Genomic DNA, 20,528 nt, shown 5'->3' on the forward strand with positions numbered 1-20,528 from the left:
ATTAATCATAGGTACAAAGAAGGCCATTTCATTCTGCTCAAGAGAACTATACATGAACAAGATATAACAATCTTAAAAATTCATGCCCCGAATAATGGAGCATCTACATACATCAAATAAACCCTTCATAAATTCACAAATCAAATAGACCATGACACAATAACACCGGTGACTTTAATATGCCTCTTTTACCACCTGATAGATCTTTGAAACAAAAACTAAATAAGCTTCAGAATTAAAAGATACAATTAATAATTTAGACTTAACAGAAATATATAGAATATTTCATTCATCAATGATTGAACACACTTTCTTCTCAGAAGCACACAGTTCCTTCTCTAAAACAGACCATATTTTAGGCCAAAAAGCAACCCTTAGCAAATACAAAAAAAAAAAAAAGAGAGAGATAATACTTTGCATTCTGTCAGATCAAAAAAGTTATTGAATTAGAAATCAACAATAAAATAAAAACAGAAGCTACCTCTTAACACCTGGAGACTAAATAATACACTCTTGAATGACAAATGGATAGAGAAGAACAAATCAGTGATGAAATAAAAAAAAAACTTAGAGGCAAAGGAGAATCATGACATAATTTATCAAAATTTCTAGGACACTTTGAAGAAAGAGAAATCAGAAAGAGAAATCAGAAAAATTATCCCATTCACAATAACTGCAAAAAAATATTTGGGAATGAATCTAACAAAAGAGGTGAAACACATCTACAATGAAAACTAAAGAAAGAAACTGAAGAAGACCTTAGAAGTTCTAAGAGAAAAGTTCATGCATTGAGCTCATTCATTAAAAGAATAGAGAGTCACCAATTAAATAATCTAATGTTATATCTCAAAGTCCTAGAAAAAGAACAAATCAACACCAAAAGCAGTAGAAGTTGGTAAATAATGAAAATCAGAGCTGAAATTGAAACAAAAAATCATTAAAACAAAAAGTTGGTTCTTTGAAAAAATAAATAAAATTGATAAACACTTAGCCAAGCTAACAGAGAGCAAGAGAGGGGAAATGTCAAATTATTAAAATTTGTGAAGAAAAAGGAAATATCACCACAGACAACACTGAAATACAGATGATAATCAGAAACTACCTTCAAAAATCTATACTCTAATAAAACAGAAAAGCATGAAGACATTGATATTATAAAATATTAAATTTTTAGAGATATATGACCTACCCAAATTGAATCAGGAGGACAAGAAAATTTAAACAAATCAATTTCCAGCAATGAAATTGGAGATGCCATCAAAAAACTACCAAATAAGAAAAGCCCAAACCAGAGATAGCTTCTCAGCGAAGTTCTACCAGACCTTTAAAGAACTTACACCAATATTCCTCTTTATTCCATGAAATAGAAAAGGAGGGAACTCTTCCAAACTTATTCTATGAAGCTAGTATCACCTTGTTACCAAAACCAGACAAAGACACATCAAGGAAAGAAAACTTTGGACCAATATCCCTGATGAACATAGATGTAAAAATTCTCAATAAATCCTGGCAAATCACTTACAAAGAAATACCAGGATCTAGTGGGGTTCATTCCAGGGATGCAAGCCTGGTTCAACATAAGGAAATCAATAAATATAATTCATTACATCAATAGACTTAAAGACAAGAATCACATGATTATCTCTATAGATGCAGAAAAAAAATATTTAACAAAATCCAGCATCCATTCATGATCAAAACAGTAGAAAAACCAGGGATAGTAGAAACACACCTCAACACTTTAAAAGCTCTATATGCTAACCTCAGTTCCAACATCATTCTCAATGGAGAAAAATTAAAAGCATTTTCTCTAAATCTAGAACAAGACAGGGATGCCCTCTTTTACCACCTCTCTTTAACACAGTCCTTGAAATCCTAGCCACAGTAATTAGAAAAAAGAAAGAAATTAAAGAGATATGAATAGGGAAAGAAGAACTCAAACTATCACTATTTGCTGATGACATGATTCTATATTTAGAAGACCCAAAAAAACTCCATCAGAAAGTTTTTAGAACTCATAAATGGATGCAGCAAAGCAGCAGGATAAAATTAACACTCATAAATCAGTAGCATTCCTATTCACCAATGACAAATCAGTTGAAAGAGAAATCAGAAAAATTATCCCATTCACAATAACTACAAAAAAATATTTGGGAATGAATCTAACAAAACAGGTGAAACACATCTACAATGAAACTAAAGAAAGAAATTGAAGAAGACCTTAGAATATGGAATGATCTCCCATGTTTCTGGATAGGCAGAACTAACATTGTCCAAAATGGCCATACTACCAAAGTGCTAGACAGATTTAATGCAGTTCCTATTAAGGTTCCAATCTCATTTTTCATAGAAATAGAAAAAGCAGTCATGAAATTCATTCTGAAAAATAAAAGGCCTAGAAGAGCCAAAGCAATCCTCAGTGAGAAAAGTGAAGCAGGATGCATCACAATACCAGACCTTAAGTTATACTACAGAGTTATAGTAACAAAAACAGCATGGTATTGGCACAAAACAGACATAAAGATCAATGGAACACAATAGGAAGACACAGTCATACCCACGTAAATATAGTTATCTCATACTAGACAAAGGTACCACAAACATGCATTGGAAGAAAGATAACCTCTTCAACAAATGGTGCTGGGAAAATTGGAAATCTATATATAGTAGAACGAAATTGAATCCTCTCTCTCACTCTGTACAAAACTCAACTCAAAGTGGATCAAGGACCTATGCATTAGGCCAAAGATTCTGTGCCTACTAGAAGAAAAAGTAGGTTCAACTCTCCACCATGTTGATTTAGGAACTGACTTTCTCAAAAAGACTCCTAAACTGCAAGAAGTAAAATCAAGAATCAATAAATGGGATGGTATCAAACTGAAAAGCTTCTTCACAGCAAAGAAAACAATCAATACTGTGAATAGAGCTCCACTGGCTGCTTTGAAATTTCATCTTTGCATTGTTCCTGGGTCCAGCTCCCCACAGCTCTCCCCGCAACAACCTCTGCCACGTGTCTCCTCCACCATGGACGCCAACAGCTTTATCTCTAGAGTCCCTGGCTGGACTCTAGTTTCCTTATTAACCCACTGCATCCATCACAGGCCTGCCCCAGCATGTCAGACACAGCTGTGGACACTAGCTCCAACATCACCACTAAGGACTTAAAGGAGAAGGAAGGACATTGTGGAGGAGGCAGAGAATGTAAGAGACACCCCTGCTATTGGGAATGCTAATGAGGAAAATGGGAAGCAGGAAGCTGACAATGAGGTAGATGGGGCGGGGGAGGAAGGTGATGGTGAGGAAGAGGATGAAGATAAAGATGAGGAGGCAACTGAAGATGAAGAGGATGATGTTGATACCAAGAAGCAGAAGACCAATGAGAATGACTAGACATCCAAAAAGGAAAAGTTAAACTAAAAATAAAAGGCCGTTGTGACCTATTCACCCTCCACTTCCCGTCTCGTGGTTGCCTTCCAGTAAAGAGGGCTACCCACCTGCCCACCCACCCACCCACCCCAAACAGTACCACCCTCAGATGACACGGGCTCTCCACCACCCAACCAAAACTACAAGGTGAATTTGCAACAGGGGAGGAAAAAAAGAACCGAAACTTCTAAGGCCATGCTTTTTTTCTTGAAAGTACTTTAAAAAAGGAAAATTTGTATTTTGTATTTACATTTTATATTTTTGTATATATTGTTAGGGGTCAGCCATTTTTAATGATTTTAGATGACCAAACCAGCCTTGGGAGCATTCTCGGTCCCACTTTTGACTTTACTTGTAGTGTTCATTATAATCTCAAAGGAGGAAAAAAAACTCGTTAAAAAAAAATGCAAAACAACAACAACAAAAAAATCTATTCTGAGCAATCCAGTAACTTTTTTGGTGCATGTACTTCAGCTGTGCTGTGCTGTAAGTAGTTGGTTTGTATGAGGCCAAAGATAAAAAGTTTTTTCTTTTTTTTCCAGTGGAACTGAGCCACATCCCCCAGCCTTTTTTTTTTTTTTTTTTTTTTTTTTTTTAGAGACAGGATTTCACTGAGTTCCTTAGCACATCGCTTTTGCTGAGGCTGGGTTTGAACTCGAAATCCTCCTGCCCTCCTGCCTCAGCCTCCCAAGTCTCTCCTGGCTTCTCCTCCCCCGCCCTTTTTTTTTTTTGTCTATGATGTTGCTGTTTATTTTTTTTGGCCTATTGATGTATGTGTGCAACAATGTTGTCCAACAATAAACCCGAATTTTATTTTGCTGAGTTGTTCTAACAGCAACAACAACAAAAAAAGAATGTGAATAAGAGCCTATAGAATGCGAGAAAATTTTTACTACCAACACCTCAGATAGAACATTAACCTCCAGGATATACAAAGAACTCAAATAACACACACACACACACACACACACACATAAATAACCCAATCAATAAATGGGCACTTCACAGAAGAAGAAATTCAAATGGTCAAAAAATATATGCTAAGTGAAATAAGCCAGGTTACACACACACACACACACAAAAAAAAAAAGGCAGAATGTTCTCTCTGATATGTTGATGCTAATCCACAACAAGGGAGAGGAAGATGAGGAGTTCACCGGACTGGACAAAGGGGAATTAAGGGAAGGAAGGGAAGAAGGGAATAGAAAAGACAGTAGAATGAATTGATGTATCTTTCCTATCCTTATATATGAATACACTACCAGTGTAACTCCATATCATATACAACCACTATAGTAGGATTCTAATTGGAACAAGTTATTCTATGTATGTACAATATGTCAAAATACACTCTTCTGTCATATATATCTAAAATGAGTGAATAAATTTTAAAAAAAATATATGAACTTTTCCCTTAGTCTCCCACTTAGGATTTTAAGTCTTCTACTGAGGATTTCTCACATTGTCCTTCCCTAAGGGGTACAGGCTCACATCTTCCCATGTTCTCTTCTCTCCTCTTTCTTTACCTCCTCTACTTTTCCTCTCAAGAGCAGCTCAAACTTTAGTGAGCCTCAAGATTACCTGGAAGACTTGTTGAAACACAGATTTCTGGGGCTACTCGCAGAGTTTTCGATTTGCTTCTGAAGTAGGACCTGAGGATCTGCATTTTTATTAAGCTCCCTGGTAATGTCCATGCTGGTCTTGAGACTATGTTTTAAGAAATACTACTTTGGGGGCTAGGGTTGTGGCTCAGTGGCAGAGCGCTTGCCAAGCATGTGTGAGGCACTGGGTTCTATTCTCAGCACCGCATATAAATAAATGAATAAAATAAAGGTTCATCAACATCTAAAAAAATATTTTTTAAAAAATAAATACTTCTTTGGGGCTGAGACTGTAGTTCAGTTGTACAGCACTTGCCCAGCATGCACAAGGCCCTAGGTTAGATTGCCAGCAGTGTACACACACACACATCCCCCACCCAAAAAAAAGAAAAGAAAAAATAAATACTATTTTAGAAAAACAAATTCTTTTCCAGGCCTCAAAGAGAGCAGTTTCATGCCTTTTGGTTGATACTTTAGTATCAATCAATACACACAACTTGGGGGCTCACGTTTTACTCAAGCACTTAACATACATTTCAAATATGTGTAATTCACTTCCTGTTAATGTCCCCTCCAGAACTTAGATTGAAATTTAATTAATTGCCATTTTAATAGTTATTAAATAGTTATTAAAACTAAAGGAAAGGGACCCTTACACAGTAAGGGTTAATGGGGGCGTGTAAGTTGTGTGGGAGTGGATTCCTGATAAAAGGGATGAGTCTGGCCCAGTTCTCTTTGTCTCCCATGCTTGCTTCCCTCCACTGTTATGATGCAGCATGAAGCCCCTGCCAGGTGGTGAAGGTTTGCCCTTGAACTTCCTAGTCTCCAGGCTTTGAAAGAAAAAAACACATGTGTCAGTGTGTTTGGAGGAAAGTAGGTAAAGAAAAGAACTTGGTTTTCGGGTAAGGTTAAACTTGAGGAAAAACAAAGGGCTACAGTGTATGATAGAAGTCACAGGAGAAAGGAATCCAAACTGAAATGTCAAGACCATGGCAAAAAGAGCAATCAGAGACCCAGGGGCGGGCCTGGGCTGGGGAAATGATTCTGGGCCAAGAGTGGATCTTTTATAGTGGATTACTTGAAATCTTGAGTAGAAGTAAAAATTTTTAAAAAAACACAAGTTTGGTGTTTTCCTAGTTTAGAAATTACCTAGAAAAAAATGAAAAAAGAAAATACTTTGGATTCTCTTTGTTTATGTGCTATTTTCTGCATAAGAAAATGAGTAATAAATGCTGTTTGCTTTCCAATTTTAGAAATAATATATATTCTTTAGAACATCGATAGAAATATAGAGAAGAAAACAAAAATCATCCATACACTCTTCATTCAGAGATAAGTACTATGAACACTCACTGTATTTTTTTCTAGTACCTTAAAATATATTGGAGTTGCATAAAAAATTACTTCATGATTTTTCACAAACATATTAGTTATTTCTGTAGGTAATTAAATCTCCATTAGAAACAGGTTTTAAATGTGTGCATGATGGAAGCCATTGCAGGTTTAAGAGTATTTTAAATACACATTTTAAATATGTATATATACATTTTAAATGTATATATGTGTATGTATACACACACACACACACACACACACACACACACACACACATATTCATTCCAGTCTGCATCTGAGGACTTGAGAACAAGGACAGCTAAGTGAATAAGCTTCAGTTTCAATTTGAATCTGAAGGCAGGAGAAGGCCAGTTTCTCAGCACAAAGACAGCCAAAGAGAGAATTTTCTCTTACTCCACTTTTGATCTATGCAGGCCTCTAATAGATTGGATGAGGCCTACCCACAATGGGAACAACAATCTGCTTTACTAAGTCTACCAACTTAAATGTTAATCTTAAACAGAAACACCCTCATAGACACACACAGAATAATGTTTAAACAAGTATCTGGTGACCCTGTGGCCCAGTCAAGTTGATGCAGAAAATTAGCCATTGCAGTAATTGTTAGCTCAGTTACCTGGAAATCAGAGTTAAAAGGTGCTTCAGGGTTTGTTGAATCAGTGTCTGAAGAATTCCTTCAAAGTCAACAGTTTTCCTTTAGTTGTTAGGCCTTTAGTATTGTTATCTGCATTGTAAGTGTTGTTCCTCTCCTTCTCTGGTTGATTATATAATATTAATGTCTCTATATACATACATGCATATATACATATGTGTATATATAATATCCAATATACAATATTAATATATAGTCTAGTATATAATATCTGAATAATTAATTGAATGTATATCATACATAATCTGCAGAACCCAGACTAATTCCCTTTTTTATTTAAACAAAAGGTGAAGAGGAAAGGGCCACTCTTCCTACCTTTCTAATGTTTTATGCTGTTTGTGTAAGTTCTAAGCTTCCATTAGGTTAGTTACACAATGATCAAACTTAAAAATTTAAATCCGGTCATGTCGTGTTCCTGCCCTTAAACCTGCAATGGCTTCCATCACATATTAATAACAACAATAATACTAATGACAAGCAAGTGCTCTCCCTGGCCTCGCACCCTCTTGACTGGGCTGCCTCAGCACCCCTTACTCTAGTGTGCTGTACCAGTAAGTCTGTCTCAGGGCTGCTGCATTTGTTGTTCCTCCTGCCTGAAGTGATTTTCCCTAAGAACTTCATGTAGCTACCAGCTTCACTATCAATCCTCAGAGGGCCTTTTTTAAACTCCTTCTGTAAAGGAGTTTCCACCCCATTCATTTGATACTCTACCCAATGTTCTGTATTCCTTCATGGTACTTATCCCTGCCAAACTTTATATTTTTCACTTTTTATATCTGTTGGTCTTACCAAAATATAAGTTCATAAGGGCAAGGACTTTTATTCATGACACTGTCTCTAGCACCTGGAACACTTCCTGGAGCATAATAGGTGATAACTATTTACTCAAGAACATAAAAAGAAGAAACTAAAAGTCTCAGGAGCTTTCTTCCTTAAGAACTATCCATGAATATTATTGCTTAGTTTTATTTTAGTAATGGGGTACCCCTGCTGGTTGGGTGACTTACCCTAACCTCTCTCTACCTAGTTGCTTTCCATGATTGGAGTTTCATGAGTTAGAACATATTTTCCTAGCCTCCACAGTGCTATGCAACAGGGAAAGGCCAGTGAAAGTTTGTGCAACCCTTTCTGTTTCCTTGTAAAAGGAACACACAAGACTGACTCTGCTCTTTGTCCTTATTCTGCTTAGAAGTGAGGTATGATCATCATGATGAAGCAGTGATCTTATGACTGCAAGGTTGCAGGACTAAGAGAAATGCCAGACTTAACACTATTGAGTTGTTCAATCTATGCCAGTGATGAGAAAATGAACTCTGATTGTTGGCTGAGCTTTCTGTTCCTTACAGTATGACAAATCATAACAGGACACAAGTGGTGACAAAAAGACAGTGTAGTCTTCAATCCAACAAATATTTTGGGGCAACCACTAAGAATAAGACATTATGTAGTGAATATAAAGACCAAGTCACAGTTTCTCTCCCTGAGAAGTTTCTAACCTAAATAGAGAAGTAGATTAACGTAAGGTAGGATGAAATCACTGTTCGAATTTTCTTCTGACTGTGAACTTCATGAAGGCACCTACCCAGTGCACACCTCAATGCCTGATATATATATATATGAGAAATATGTATGCCGAGTGAGTGAATATGAGATTAATTCCATTGTGGTTTGTTAGAGAAGACTATAAGAAAACCTTGACTGAGAACTTAAAGGGAAGATTGGAGAATTGTGGGAAAAAGATAGAAAGTCATTTTAGGCAAAGACAAGGAAGTTTAAAGGCATAAAAGAAGTCATAACATACATAAAGGAATGCTGATTACTTATTTTCTTTAGGTAAAAAATGTCTACTACTTCTAAACTTCAAAAATGGTGAATATGAAATGTTTGTGCCTTCACAAATTTTAAAAAATAACTTCCTTAGGCATTCTTCAGAAATATTCACTAGTGAAAGACTGTTATTGTTGTTTTATAAACAAAATAAAGGTAAAGATAATGTTGGCGTGTATTCTGTTGATGAACGCTTTGCAAATAAGAACGACACAAATTTACAGATCCTTCTTTTCTGCAACCAAGTGCAATGTTTTGTTTTGTTTTGTTTTTTTAAGATGCATCTTGCTATGTTGCCTAGGCTCTACTAGAATTCTTGGGCTTAAGCAAACTTCCTGGCTGGGACTGCATCAGGCCTAGTTACAATGGCAATTTTTAAAAATATGTGCAAAGTTCTTAAAGATTTTAGAGCTTAGTCTGTGAAGTCAAAATACTACAAAAAGCTCAAAGATGAGTTTTATGAATTTAAAGTCCCTGAAAATAAGAATAGTTTCAGAATAACACAGCTCTGAGATCTTTGAGGAGATGGGGATAGCTGGGTGTGGTTGACGCACATCTGTCATCCCAGCAACTCCTCAGGCAGGAGGACACAAGTTCAAGGCCAATCTGGGCAACTTAGCAAGACCCTGTCTCAAAATTTTAAAAAAAAATTAAAATTATATAAAATAAAAGAAAGATAGAGAAAGGGCTAGGAGGATAGGTTAGCAGTAGAGTACAGCCAGGTTCAATCTCCATTACCAAAAAATAATAAAAATAAAAAAGATTAGTGGATGAATCCTCTCCCTGAGTTCATCACATCCCCTGAGATGTGCAGTCACCATCATTTGAGGTAATAGTGCCTCAAACTAGAGAGGTCAACCATTAAAGATTAAGGTAAGATTGGTTTAAGCCTCTATTTAGCCTTACTGAAAGTCCAATATTGTCTACAAAATTTCTGTTTCCTAAGGGACATATATTTCAAAGTTAATCTCTCACTCAGCCTCTACTGAATACTTTTACTTTGCTTTAAATCTTGAGATTTAAATCTTCCTGTCTTTACTGGTAGGTACCCATGTGATAGAACTTTGGAAAGTAAAGCAAATCAGTTTAAATACACACACACACACGCACACACACACTAACTCCCAAACAGAAGACTTCACCTATGACAAAGTTGATGAGATGTTTACCCTGAGTCAAATGCAAACAACTTAAAACCATCAGACCTTTCTTTCCTCCACAGACCTTTGGCCTCTCTTACATGGAACTGGTTGAAATTACCAAGTCAGTGAGTATAGATAATCAACATTGAGAACTTAAGAGAGCTGGTGCTGTAGTGCACACCTGTAATTCCAGTGGCTTGGGATACTGAGGCAGGAGGATCACAAGGCCAGCCTCAGCAACTTATCCAGGCCCTAAGCAACTTAGTGAGATCCTGTCTTAAAATCAAATATAAGAAGGACTTAGGATGTGGCTCAGTGGTTAAGCACCTCTGGGTTCAACTTCTGGTACCAAAACAACAACAAACTTAAAATTAAACAGGAGGGCTGGGGGTATAGCTCAGTGGTGAAGTGCTTGCTGAGTATGCACAAGGCCCTGGGTTGGATCCCTGTGACTGAATGAAAAAAGAAAAAAAGTTTAGCAGGAAGAAAACCAAACAAGGGTAAGAGAAAAGCAAGGAAACTGGGTCTTTGGAATTAAGGGGCAGAAAAGTATTCCAATAAGGAGCTACAGTGAACGCTGTGTTCAGCCACACTGGGTTGAGAGTTCAGATAAGATGAAGCTAGAAAAGTGAGCAATGAGTGTGATGATTTGATAAGAACCATTGCAGTGAAGTGGTGAAAAAGTTCAATCCAAATGCACTGAAGAGGTTGCAATGTGAAAAAAATTGAGGCAGCACGTGTAGGAAGATGTTTTAGGAAGTTCTCCTAAGAGGAGCTGGAGGGAGATGTGGGATGAAGGGAAAGTTTTTTGAAACCTGTTATTTATATTTAGATGGGGATGATTCAATAATGAGAAATAGACAAAGCAAGCAAGAAAGAGAAAGGGTATTACAAAAGCTAAATTGTTGGCATAAAAAGAGAAGTTGGCCTTTGATAGAAACAGCTACACCTTAAATTAGCAGGAACAAAGACAAAGCATAAGGGAACAGAGCTAGTGGGGTGGAGACTTGGTGGTGGGAAGAAGAAGAAGTACCTGTTGCAGTTCTCTCCTAATTCTTCAAGGATTCTGTTACAGCAGAAGCATCTCTATTCTGAATTATTATTCAAGAAAATCCTTTTCAATGTTTCTTTCCCTTTTCCTAATATACAAAGCCAGAAGTAATTAAAGTGATTATTTTTAATCAGTAATATATGTTTGCAGTAGGGAAGGGGGCTCAGCATGAACTGAACTCAGCTTTGATTTGTGCAGAGGTGAACTAGAAAATTTGAAGGGTGAATGGGGAAGGAAGGAGTAGGGCACTGGGTGGCTCAGTAGAATTAGGGCAGTGAGGAACTATCAAGGGCCTTGTAAATGTGATTAGACAGCTATGTCTGCTAGTTGGCGATTATTATTATTTTATCTTTTTTTTTTTTTTTCAGTGCTGGTGATTGAACCAAGGACGTTGTGCATGCCAGGTAAGCACCCTACCATTGAACTACATCTCCAGCCCTTGGCTGGCAATTATTGAACAGGGAACCCATCTTCTCAGGGAGACTGAAAGATAGAGGCCCTAAAATTCCTGATGATTATATTTCAAAGGAACAGCTTTTGGGTCCTTGAGAAAGATACTTCTGAGTTGTAGGAGGCACACATATCTCAAAGGAACTTTTAAGTGATCACTCTTTTAATCACTCTTTAGTGATTGAAAATGTAAGCCCTTTTTAGCAAATGTGAGAAAGAGTGATAAGGGACCTATGTCAATTGTAGACTGGAATGAACAGTAAATTCTTTGGGCAGCCTTGAGCAGGAGCTTTCAGGGGGTTAGAGTCATCTTAGGGAAGAGTTAAATAAGCACTGACATAGTTAGAGACTATGTCAGTGCTTATTTAACTCTTTCAAAGTGGAAGAGGAAGAGGAAGAGGACAAAATTATCTGTGCTGAATCTAGTTTTTATAGGCCATGGTCAGGGCCTAATTAGGAGGGTTCAGAGGAAACGGGCTAGATTTTGATCAAATAGAGAATCTTTGTCTCTCTCCACCTACCAGTTTTACTTCTTTATTTAATATTTAACCAAAAGAAGAAAACTGATAGTCTGGTTTGTTTCTTTATTTCTCACCTTTTTCCAGCTTACTTAATTTCTCTTCTCTGAATTCATAGTATCTATTGGAGTTCTTCTCACACAGAAAATGGGTCATGTGGTACCTCTTGGCAAATCTCATCATCTCATTTCATCATGTACCTGTTCATCTTGGCTACAAGATCACAATATACTAAGAAATAATGACTGAACATCTCTGATATCTGTTTATCAGTAATAGGTTCTGTGTACTACTTGGATAAATAGAAGGGAATCAAAGCACATAGTACTCGGGTACTTTGAATTCTTCCAAAAAATACTAATGTGTGTCCATTGTATATATTGCATTTTGTCCACTGTTGTTGAGAGGAATTAAATTCAAAATGCCCAGTCCCAGATTTTGTTCTTGGTTCTCCTGTCTTCCCCACCAGAGTCCTGCCACTTACCAGACAGCTGAGATGCATTCACTCTGAGACTTTAAAATCTAAATCTGAAGAAACTGGTTCTTAACATTAGATGTGTTTGAGTATACATATAATTTAAAAGCATGTTATTCAAGCATTCCTCAATGGTAAACAATCATAAGTTGATACTCAGAGTATTTTAGGAAGTCATAACCACTGTGGAATAGTAGGCATACCCACTAGGATAGCCCTAATCAAAAAGTCAGATAATAACAAGTATTGGAGAAGATGTGGAGAAATTAGAACCCGTCTACACTGCTAGTGGTGGGAGTGTTACATGGGGGCAGCCACTTCGGAAAACAGTCTAGCTATTTTTCAAAGTTTGGACATGGAGTTACATATGCCCCAGTAATTCCACTCCTGGATTTCAATTTCACCCAACACAAACGAAAGCCCAAGTCCACAGAAAAACTGATGCCAGCATTATTCTTAATTGCCAATTGATGGACCGATATGATATGTCCATCAATTGATGAATATATAAATAAATTAAATATAGTATACTCATACAATGGAACTCATTCCAGCAATAAAAATCAAGTACTGATTTGTGCCATAGCACCAATACATCTTTACAGCATAGACCACATATTTTATGGCTGCATTATTTGAAATGTCCACACCAGGCAAATTCGGAGACAAAGCTGATTAGTGTTTTCTATGTCAGGGGCTTTGGGAGAGGTGGTTTGGTGGAGGGGGTGCTAGGTCGAGGCTATAGGTTTCTCTTTGAGGTGATGAAAAGGCTCTAAAACTGTGGGGAGAATTGCACATGTCTATGAATATACTAAAAACCATTGAGTGGTACACTTTAAACGGGTGAATTCTTTGATATGTCAGTTGTATCTCAATCAAGTTGTTATTAAAATGACAAAAAGTCATGAGATCAATTATTTCAACAATTGAAATTTGGGATCTAAAACTCCAAAACATTGTTATTTCAAGTCCCCGCAGCCAACAAATTGGTGGTTTATGGGCAAGCATCCATTTTTATTTCTTAAAATATTTAAATGGCCCACTGTGAAGATTGGTAAGTGGCGCAAGGTTTCCTGTGTAAGAACCGAGCCTCTTCTGGCCTCAGGCCCTTGGCGGACTCCTGGGGCGGCCCGAGTGTGGGACGCCTCGGGTCACCGCGCGCCCCTCCTCCGGGCCTGAGTCACTGCGCCGCCGGAGTCCCCACGCGAGGATGCTGCGGTGAGCGCGGCCGGACGCCGCGGGGCCCCTGGGGCGCAGAGTCGGGCTCTCGGCCGCCCAGCGGCGCCGCTCGGGAAGCCAGGCCCACAGCTGCTCGCTCCAGGACGGCCGCCCCGTCCGTCTTCCCCGCGGCTGCTCGGGACCTCCTCGGCGGGCGGCGGCGGGGCCTGCCGTACGCTCCGCGCCCGCCCGCGCCTGCCCTCCATGGCGTTTATCCGGAAGAAGCAGCAGGAGCAGCAGCTGCAGCTCTACTCCAAGGAGAGGTGCGCGCCCTGGGTAGGAGGGCTGGGCCGCCGGCTGCGGGGAGGGCGCGGGGCTAAGGGCCGGGTCGGGACCGGGAGTGGGGACCTGAGTGGCCGGAGCGGAAACCGGGAGTATGTCCGAGCCCGGCACTGGGACCAGAGGCCTGAGTAGGGAGCGGGCGCCAGCCAGAGCCGTGGGGACGGGAGCCGGTGTGGGGACCGGGCAGAGGCCTGGCGAGGAGCGTGTTTTAGGCCCCAGTCTTGGTCGGGGTGGCGCCTGCCGGGTGTAGGAGCGGGAAACCGAGCCCGGGCCCGGAGCGGTCCGGGGCGAAGCCGGCCGGGCAGCGTGGGCCGGCTCACCCGGAAGGCGGCGCTGAGTCGGCGCGCGTCCCTCCGCGAGCCCGGGAGCCTGGCGTTCGCCGGGGAGCGCAGCTAAGCCGGCTGGGCTCACTTCCCCTCTTCCTCATACCCCGAAACGTCCTTGTCTGGAGCCGGGTGCGAGCACTGGGCGCCGCGCAGCCTGGCGACCGTCCCCGCCTGCACTGGGGTGACGCTGACCTCCCAAGGCACCGCTTCTGTTTCCCCGAACCAAACAAATGCAAGCCCAGCTTCCTGCCATAGTGAGCCGGCCTCATTCTGAGAAAAGCCGAGTCCTCCCTGCCACCGCCACCGCCTGCTCCGCAGACATCTCCCCAGCAGTGGGCTAGTTGTTCTGGGGCTCTCCGTTCGCAAGCGCGGGCCGAGTGCTTTTCACCCGGTTCCCATAAAGATTTAGGGTATCACAACAGTGCGGTTTCTGAGTTTCTCATCCCATCCACAGAATTCTCTTTGAAGAAAGTTCACTTAATGAGATGAAATCTTAGAGTAATTTGATTTGCATTTCTGTAATTACTAGAGATGTTGAGCACTTTTTTCATATATTTGTTGATCGATTCTATTTGTTCTTCTGAGAAGTGTCTGTTAAAAGTGTTGGCAAGGATGTGGGGAAAAGGCACACTCATACATTGCTGGTGGGACTGCAAATTGGTGCAACTACTATGGAAAGCAGTATGGGAAATCCTGAGAAAACTTGAAATGGAACCACCGTTTTGACCCAGCTATCCCACTCCTTGGTCTATACCCTAAAGACTTAAAAATAACATAGTACAGTAATGCAGCCACATCAACGTGTATAGCAGCACAATTCACAATTGCTTAACTGTGGAAGCAACCTAGATGCCCTTCAATAGATGAGTGAATAAAGAAACTGTGGAATATTACTCAGCATTAAGTGAGAATAACATTATGATTAGGCCGAATGTTTTCTCTGATAAGTGGATGCTAGTCCATATTGGTGGGGGGGGGGGCAGTGCATGGGATAAGTAGAGGAAATTTGAATGGGGCAAAGGGATAGGAAAGATGATGGATGAGACGGACATCATTACCCTAGGTACATGTATGATTGCAGGAATGGTGTGACTCTACTTCATGCACAACCAGAGAAGTGAAAAATTCTGCTCCGTTGTATACAATGAATGGAAGAGCTTTCTACTGTCATGTATAACTGATAGAACTAATTAATTAATTAATTTTAAAAAGTAAAATAAAGTTCACTTAGGCTCTTCCTAATGCTTGCTGGTGTCCAAAACAACTCTTCTGATTTCTCAGGTCTGTGGTCCTAGCCAAGTGCCAAAAGAAACTCTTGGTAAATCATTTTGCAAACACAGTTTTGGTTGTGAGAATTACAGTTATCTCCTAATGCTGCCAGCTTGACAAGTTGTCTCAGAGCAGATACCAAGAAAGCAGATTATACATGCAAGTATAAGTGCAGCTGAATATGTACAGTTTTTGTAGAATCTGCACCAGTACATCTGTAGGTATTGACTCAATCCCTTCCATCCAAATATTCATACCTCTCTAATCTGTAATGTTGGTCTCTCCAGATTACTTAGTGTGAAATTTCATTTCTGTCCTGTGGAGAAGATAAACAGAAAACATTGGATTTGGCTCTCAAAAGCTTTTTTTTGGGGGGGGGGGGCGGGGGAGTTGATGAGGTTTTAGTCACAGAATATCTGTCTGTTAAATAACAATTGGGCCATAACTAAAATAACTCACACTCTGTATTTATAAGGCCTGTTTCTTATAGAAAGGTTAATATCAACAATATCAAGACTTGCTGGTACTCTGTATTAAATAGATGAAAATCCAAATGAACATTGTCAGAACTTGGAAACACTTGAATTACTGTCACATTTTATGTCCCGAGGGTCATATATAATAATTGTATGGCTTCTTTGATATATAGGAAAACTTGTTTTCTTTAGTTCTGCCTCTTATTTTGATGGAAATAATTTGTTTACTTTGATTAGTTTATACAGCTCTGCAGTTTTACAAAAATCTTCTGCACTTGCTGTTTCCATGTATAGGCAGTTTTGTTGATGTCCAATGATCAGAAAACATTACAGCTAGCAATCTTGGGAGTTAAGAGTTCTCACAACCAAAATATTTATCAATCAGGATGCATCAGCCATCCCTGAGTGTCAGTAATTTGAAAACTTTGTGGAACATGTTTTATATTTATTTGGATTCTACTTACCACCCAAATTTCTTAAAGCTCTGCTTAATGACTTTGCATCCTTGGACTGATGGATATACTCTAAAGTAGGGTGTTATTCATAGAATATTGATTTGAACTATAGGAACTGCTGATAATGAGGTATAGACTGGAATCAAGCAGTCTCTTTTATAAGTCCTTGAATTCATCTGAAAAGCAAGAGAATTTTAAACATTTATGAAGCCCCAAATTTACTATTTCTGCAAAGTTTTTTCTTATTCTTTTGCAACAGTAAACACACATTAGCAAGATTCATGTAGACCATTGGCTTGGGCACATCTAGGATACTTGTTACTTTCCCTGGGAAATTTGAGGTTATCCATGAATGGCCTCATCTCTTCTTTATGAGCTCATTGGCTTATCTCATGCTAAGTTAGGGATTTTAGATTTCTACAGCTAACAAATTATGACCCTGAACAAAAAAAGAAATTTAAAGTTAGTATTTTTTTTCTTACGTTGATGCTGCCAAATTTAGAGGAGGTGATAGTTTTTATAAAAGCAGAAGCAGAGAGATTGTTTTGGAGATTCTTTCATTGGTGGTAACAGAAGGAATGGAGAAACACTGGAATGATTCTGGATGTTTATAGGAAGTAGAATGGACAGGTTCAGTGTGGTATATTGCATCTAAAAGATGACAGAGGAAGAATCCAAGTTAGGAATATTAGATAAAATACAAGATACTCAGATCATATTTCAGGTATGTAATTATTTATTATTTTTTAGTGTAAATATATCCCATGCAAGATTTGGGATATACGTATAGTAAAATATTTTACTATAAATTTTTTGTGTAAGTATGTTGTTTATTTGAAATTCAAATTTAACTGGGCATTGTGTATTTTTATTTGCTAAACATGGTAATCCCACCCTTAGACTTCTCAAGAGAATAACTACACAATTGGGCCATTTGTTAGTGATGTTTGTAAAGAAATGCTTTGATAATTTTCTGAATTAGGAAACAGACACTTGGCCATTCAGATTAAGTGCACTAGAATTCTGGTTAAGATTTAGATGGCAGGAGCCATATTAATTTACTAGTTGTTAAAAATGTCCTGTACAAGTGTTGGTAAAGATAAATGAAAAAAAATTAAATTACAATTCACATGATTTCTTTGGAATTGTTAGGAATAGCAGATGTGGTCATTGGGTTAGCAGATGAGGATATTTTGAAACTCCTACTTTTTAAATATTTCTATTTTAAGATTGAGTATTAGATTAATTTTTTTTTTTTTTTTTTTTTTTTTGTCTTCATGTCTAGCTGGGGTGGTGGGACTACACTGATTTTCATAGTAAGTTATGCAGAATTTTAGGTAACTGGGGTATAGTCCTCTGAGACACAGTCATAGTTTTATCTCCATAATGTTAACAGAATAAATTAGTTGTGGTTTGTATATAGTCATTTTGGGAGAAAACATTAGTGATCTTAATTCTCTGTTGGATACCTACATAATTACATTCATTGTTTTACAGGCATTTCTAAGACTTTGCTTTAGACATTGCATGGGTATATAATTATCTTGGTTATGCTGATATTAAGTTCTTTTACTCAACATGTTTGTTTAATCAATTGGGCCTGTATTCATTATATTACAAACACGTTGAGCCAGGTGTAGCCACACAGGCCTATAATTCCAGCTGCTGGGGGCAGGGCTGAGGTAGAAGGATCACCAAGTTCTAGTTCAGCCTTGGCAATTTGGCTAGACCCTGACTCCAAACAAAAAAACTAAAGAAAAGTTTGGGAATGCAGCTCAGAGGTAGAGTATTTGCCTAGTATGTTTGAGGCCCTGGATTCAATCCCCATACTGCAATATAAATAAATAAAAACACTTGTAAAGACAAAATGATTTATTATACTCTTGTTTAATCTTTCATTTCTGGTGGATCACCCCAGTCCTTTAATATTTCTTCATGGGATATGACAGCTATTGAAAAGGAAAATTGCAGAATCAACAGTTAGTTAGGAAGGCTGATCAGTTGTAAGAAATCTGCCTAACTTAAAGAAATTGGGTTCATTTTTTTTTTCTCGCATTAAAAAAAAAAAAAAACAGGAGAGACATAAATATTACAAATATTGTAACTGAGATTTTCCATTAACCTTACCCCAAATGAACATTAGCTATATACCCTTATTTTTTATTCTCCCACATTAACTACTTCCAAAATGGCTATTATTGAGAAGGCACAAGAATTGACCCATAAATAGATTTTGAGTGTGTTTGCGGTATGATTTGCATTCAAAAATGTCTTTAAAAATATTTAAATGGCCATGTAAGGATTCAGTGCTTGGTTTCTTCTAAATACCATTGTGATTTCATCTTTTACCTGTCAGATATTTAGAAATGCATCATAAAATTTCCAACTAGATTTCAAAAATTTCTTGGTTATTACTTATGCATGATTGATTGATTGATTATGGCAAAGGAGATAGAACCCACGAATTCCAGCATGCTAGGCAAACTCGTTACCAGTGAGCTACACCCCCTAGCCCTGTGCTTTTTTAACTTGTATCTCATGAATAGCTTAGAAATGTTATTTTCTTGGTGAAGTAAATCTTTTATGAACATACAATGACCTCTTTGCATCAATTAATGATTTTTTTATTTTGTCTTATATTAATATATCTATGTCAGGTTTCTTGCAGGTTATTTGTATTAGATAGAATTTTCCGTTCTTTTAACATTTCTGTGCCCTTAATTAGGCATTTTTTTTTAAATAAATGGCTTACACTTTAACTCTTTTTTGAAGCTTTAAAAATTTTTAATATACTTTATACTGCAAAACTTTTCAGATAAAGATAATTTAAAGTTATATAGCAAATATACCAGAATGTTATAACATTCAATATATGAAGAACTCTTCTAAATCACTTAAAAAGATGAAGACATCAACAGAAAAATGGTAGAAAACAACAAACAGGAAATGGAAAGAAACTATCACTTATTGCCAGTAAAAATATAAAAACTTATTTTCCAACCTCACTGCTAATCAGAGAGAGGCAATTTACCATCATAAAATAGGATTTGTTATCGAACAAATCTGAAAAGATTGTTCAAAGTGAGAGTGTGTAGTGTCAATAATGCTTTGACAAGAAAGACACTCATTCACTGCTAATGGCGGTGTGAATTGAAAAAGAAATTACAGAATGCAGTTTGGCATTTTCATGCTTTTCTGTAATGCCTGAATACAGTGATCCTTTTGTTATTTTATTATAAAAATACTTTATTTAAAAAATACATTTTGACAATAATTTTTTTTCTAATTTTGATAATTTTTATCTTAAATTAGTCCAGTTATATGTATTATTATTACAAATATATTTTGACTCATTTCTGCTTTTAATTTTACTCTTGTATCTTTTTTCCCCTTTTTCTTCTTTGAATTAAATAAAGTACCCTTGCTCTCTTTTATTTTTCCCTGAAGAGTATGGAAGGTATAAATTTTATTTCTAGTTTTCTAGGGCTTTCCTCCTGACAGTATAAGACTCTCGGAACATATATTTCTGTTTTTCTAGGGCTTACCTGATAATTTACCCTCCTAACAGTATAAGGATCTTGGGTACCTAATTTCTGTTTTCCTGTTCCAAATTTTAAACTGATGTTTGGTATTTTTTATTTTTACTTAAAATCTATACATTAAGCTTTCTGATTGTTCAGCTAATGCTTCTATAGTTTTGCATACTTATTTACCCTTCTCTTTGTTCAGCATTCCTTCTTATATGTCATATCTTTCTTATGAAATTATTTTTTCTTTCCTAAAGACTATCTTTCAGAAGTTCCTGAAATCAGGGTCCTATGATGTAAACTGCTTCTGTTTTTGTCTGTCTGAACATATTCTTATTTTGCCCTTCTTTATATCAGTTTTGTTAGATTTATCATTTTCTCAGCATTTTGAAGACAGTGTAAAGGCAAATGACCAGAGAATATTGCCCCAGACTTGCTGGAGCAGCGTTTTGAAGAAAGGAATCAAGGAAAAAGAAA

General features: G+C 37.8%; 1 protein-coding gene and 1 pseudogene across 2 annotated transcripts in view; both read left to right on the plus strand.

The window, feature by feature from the left end:
* The first annotated feature begins 3,113 nt into the window (after nt 1-3,113).
* On the plus strand, nt 3,114-3,390 carry LOC143381909 (prothymosin alpha pseudogene; annotated as a pseudogene).
* Nucleotides 3,391-13,636: 10,246 nt separating this feature from the next.
* Nucleotides 13,637-20,528, plus strand: part of Nsmaf (neutral sphingomyelinase activation associated factor) — a 55,518-nt gene continuing 48,626 nt past the window's right edge. Inside the window, exon 1 of one of the 2 annotated variants that reach the window (XM_076836333.1) lies at nt 13,637-13,979. In XM_076836333.1, coding sequence (XP_076692448.1) covers nt 13,921-13,979 — 59 coding nt within the window. In that variant the 5' untranslated portion in view covers nt 13,637-13,920. The remainder of the gene's footprint in view (nt 13,980-20,528) is intronic. The other variant, XM_076836332.1, reaches the window with a different exon arrangement.

The sequence above is a fragment of the Callospermophilus lateralis genome, chromosome 16 (genome assembly GCF_048772815.1).
Source record: "Callospermophilus lateralis isolate mCalLat2 chromosome 16, mCalLat2.hap1, whole genome shotgun sequence".
Lineage (NCBI taxonomy): Eukaryota > Metazoa > Chordata > Mammalia > Rodentia > Sciuridae > Callospermophilus > Callospermophilus lateralis.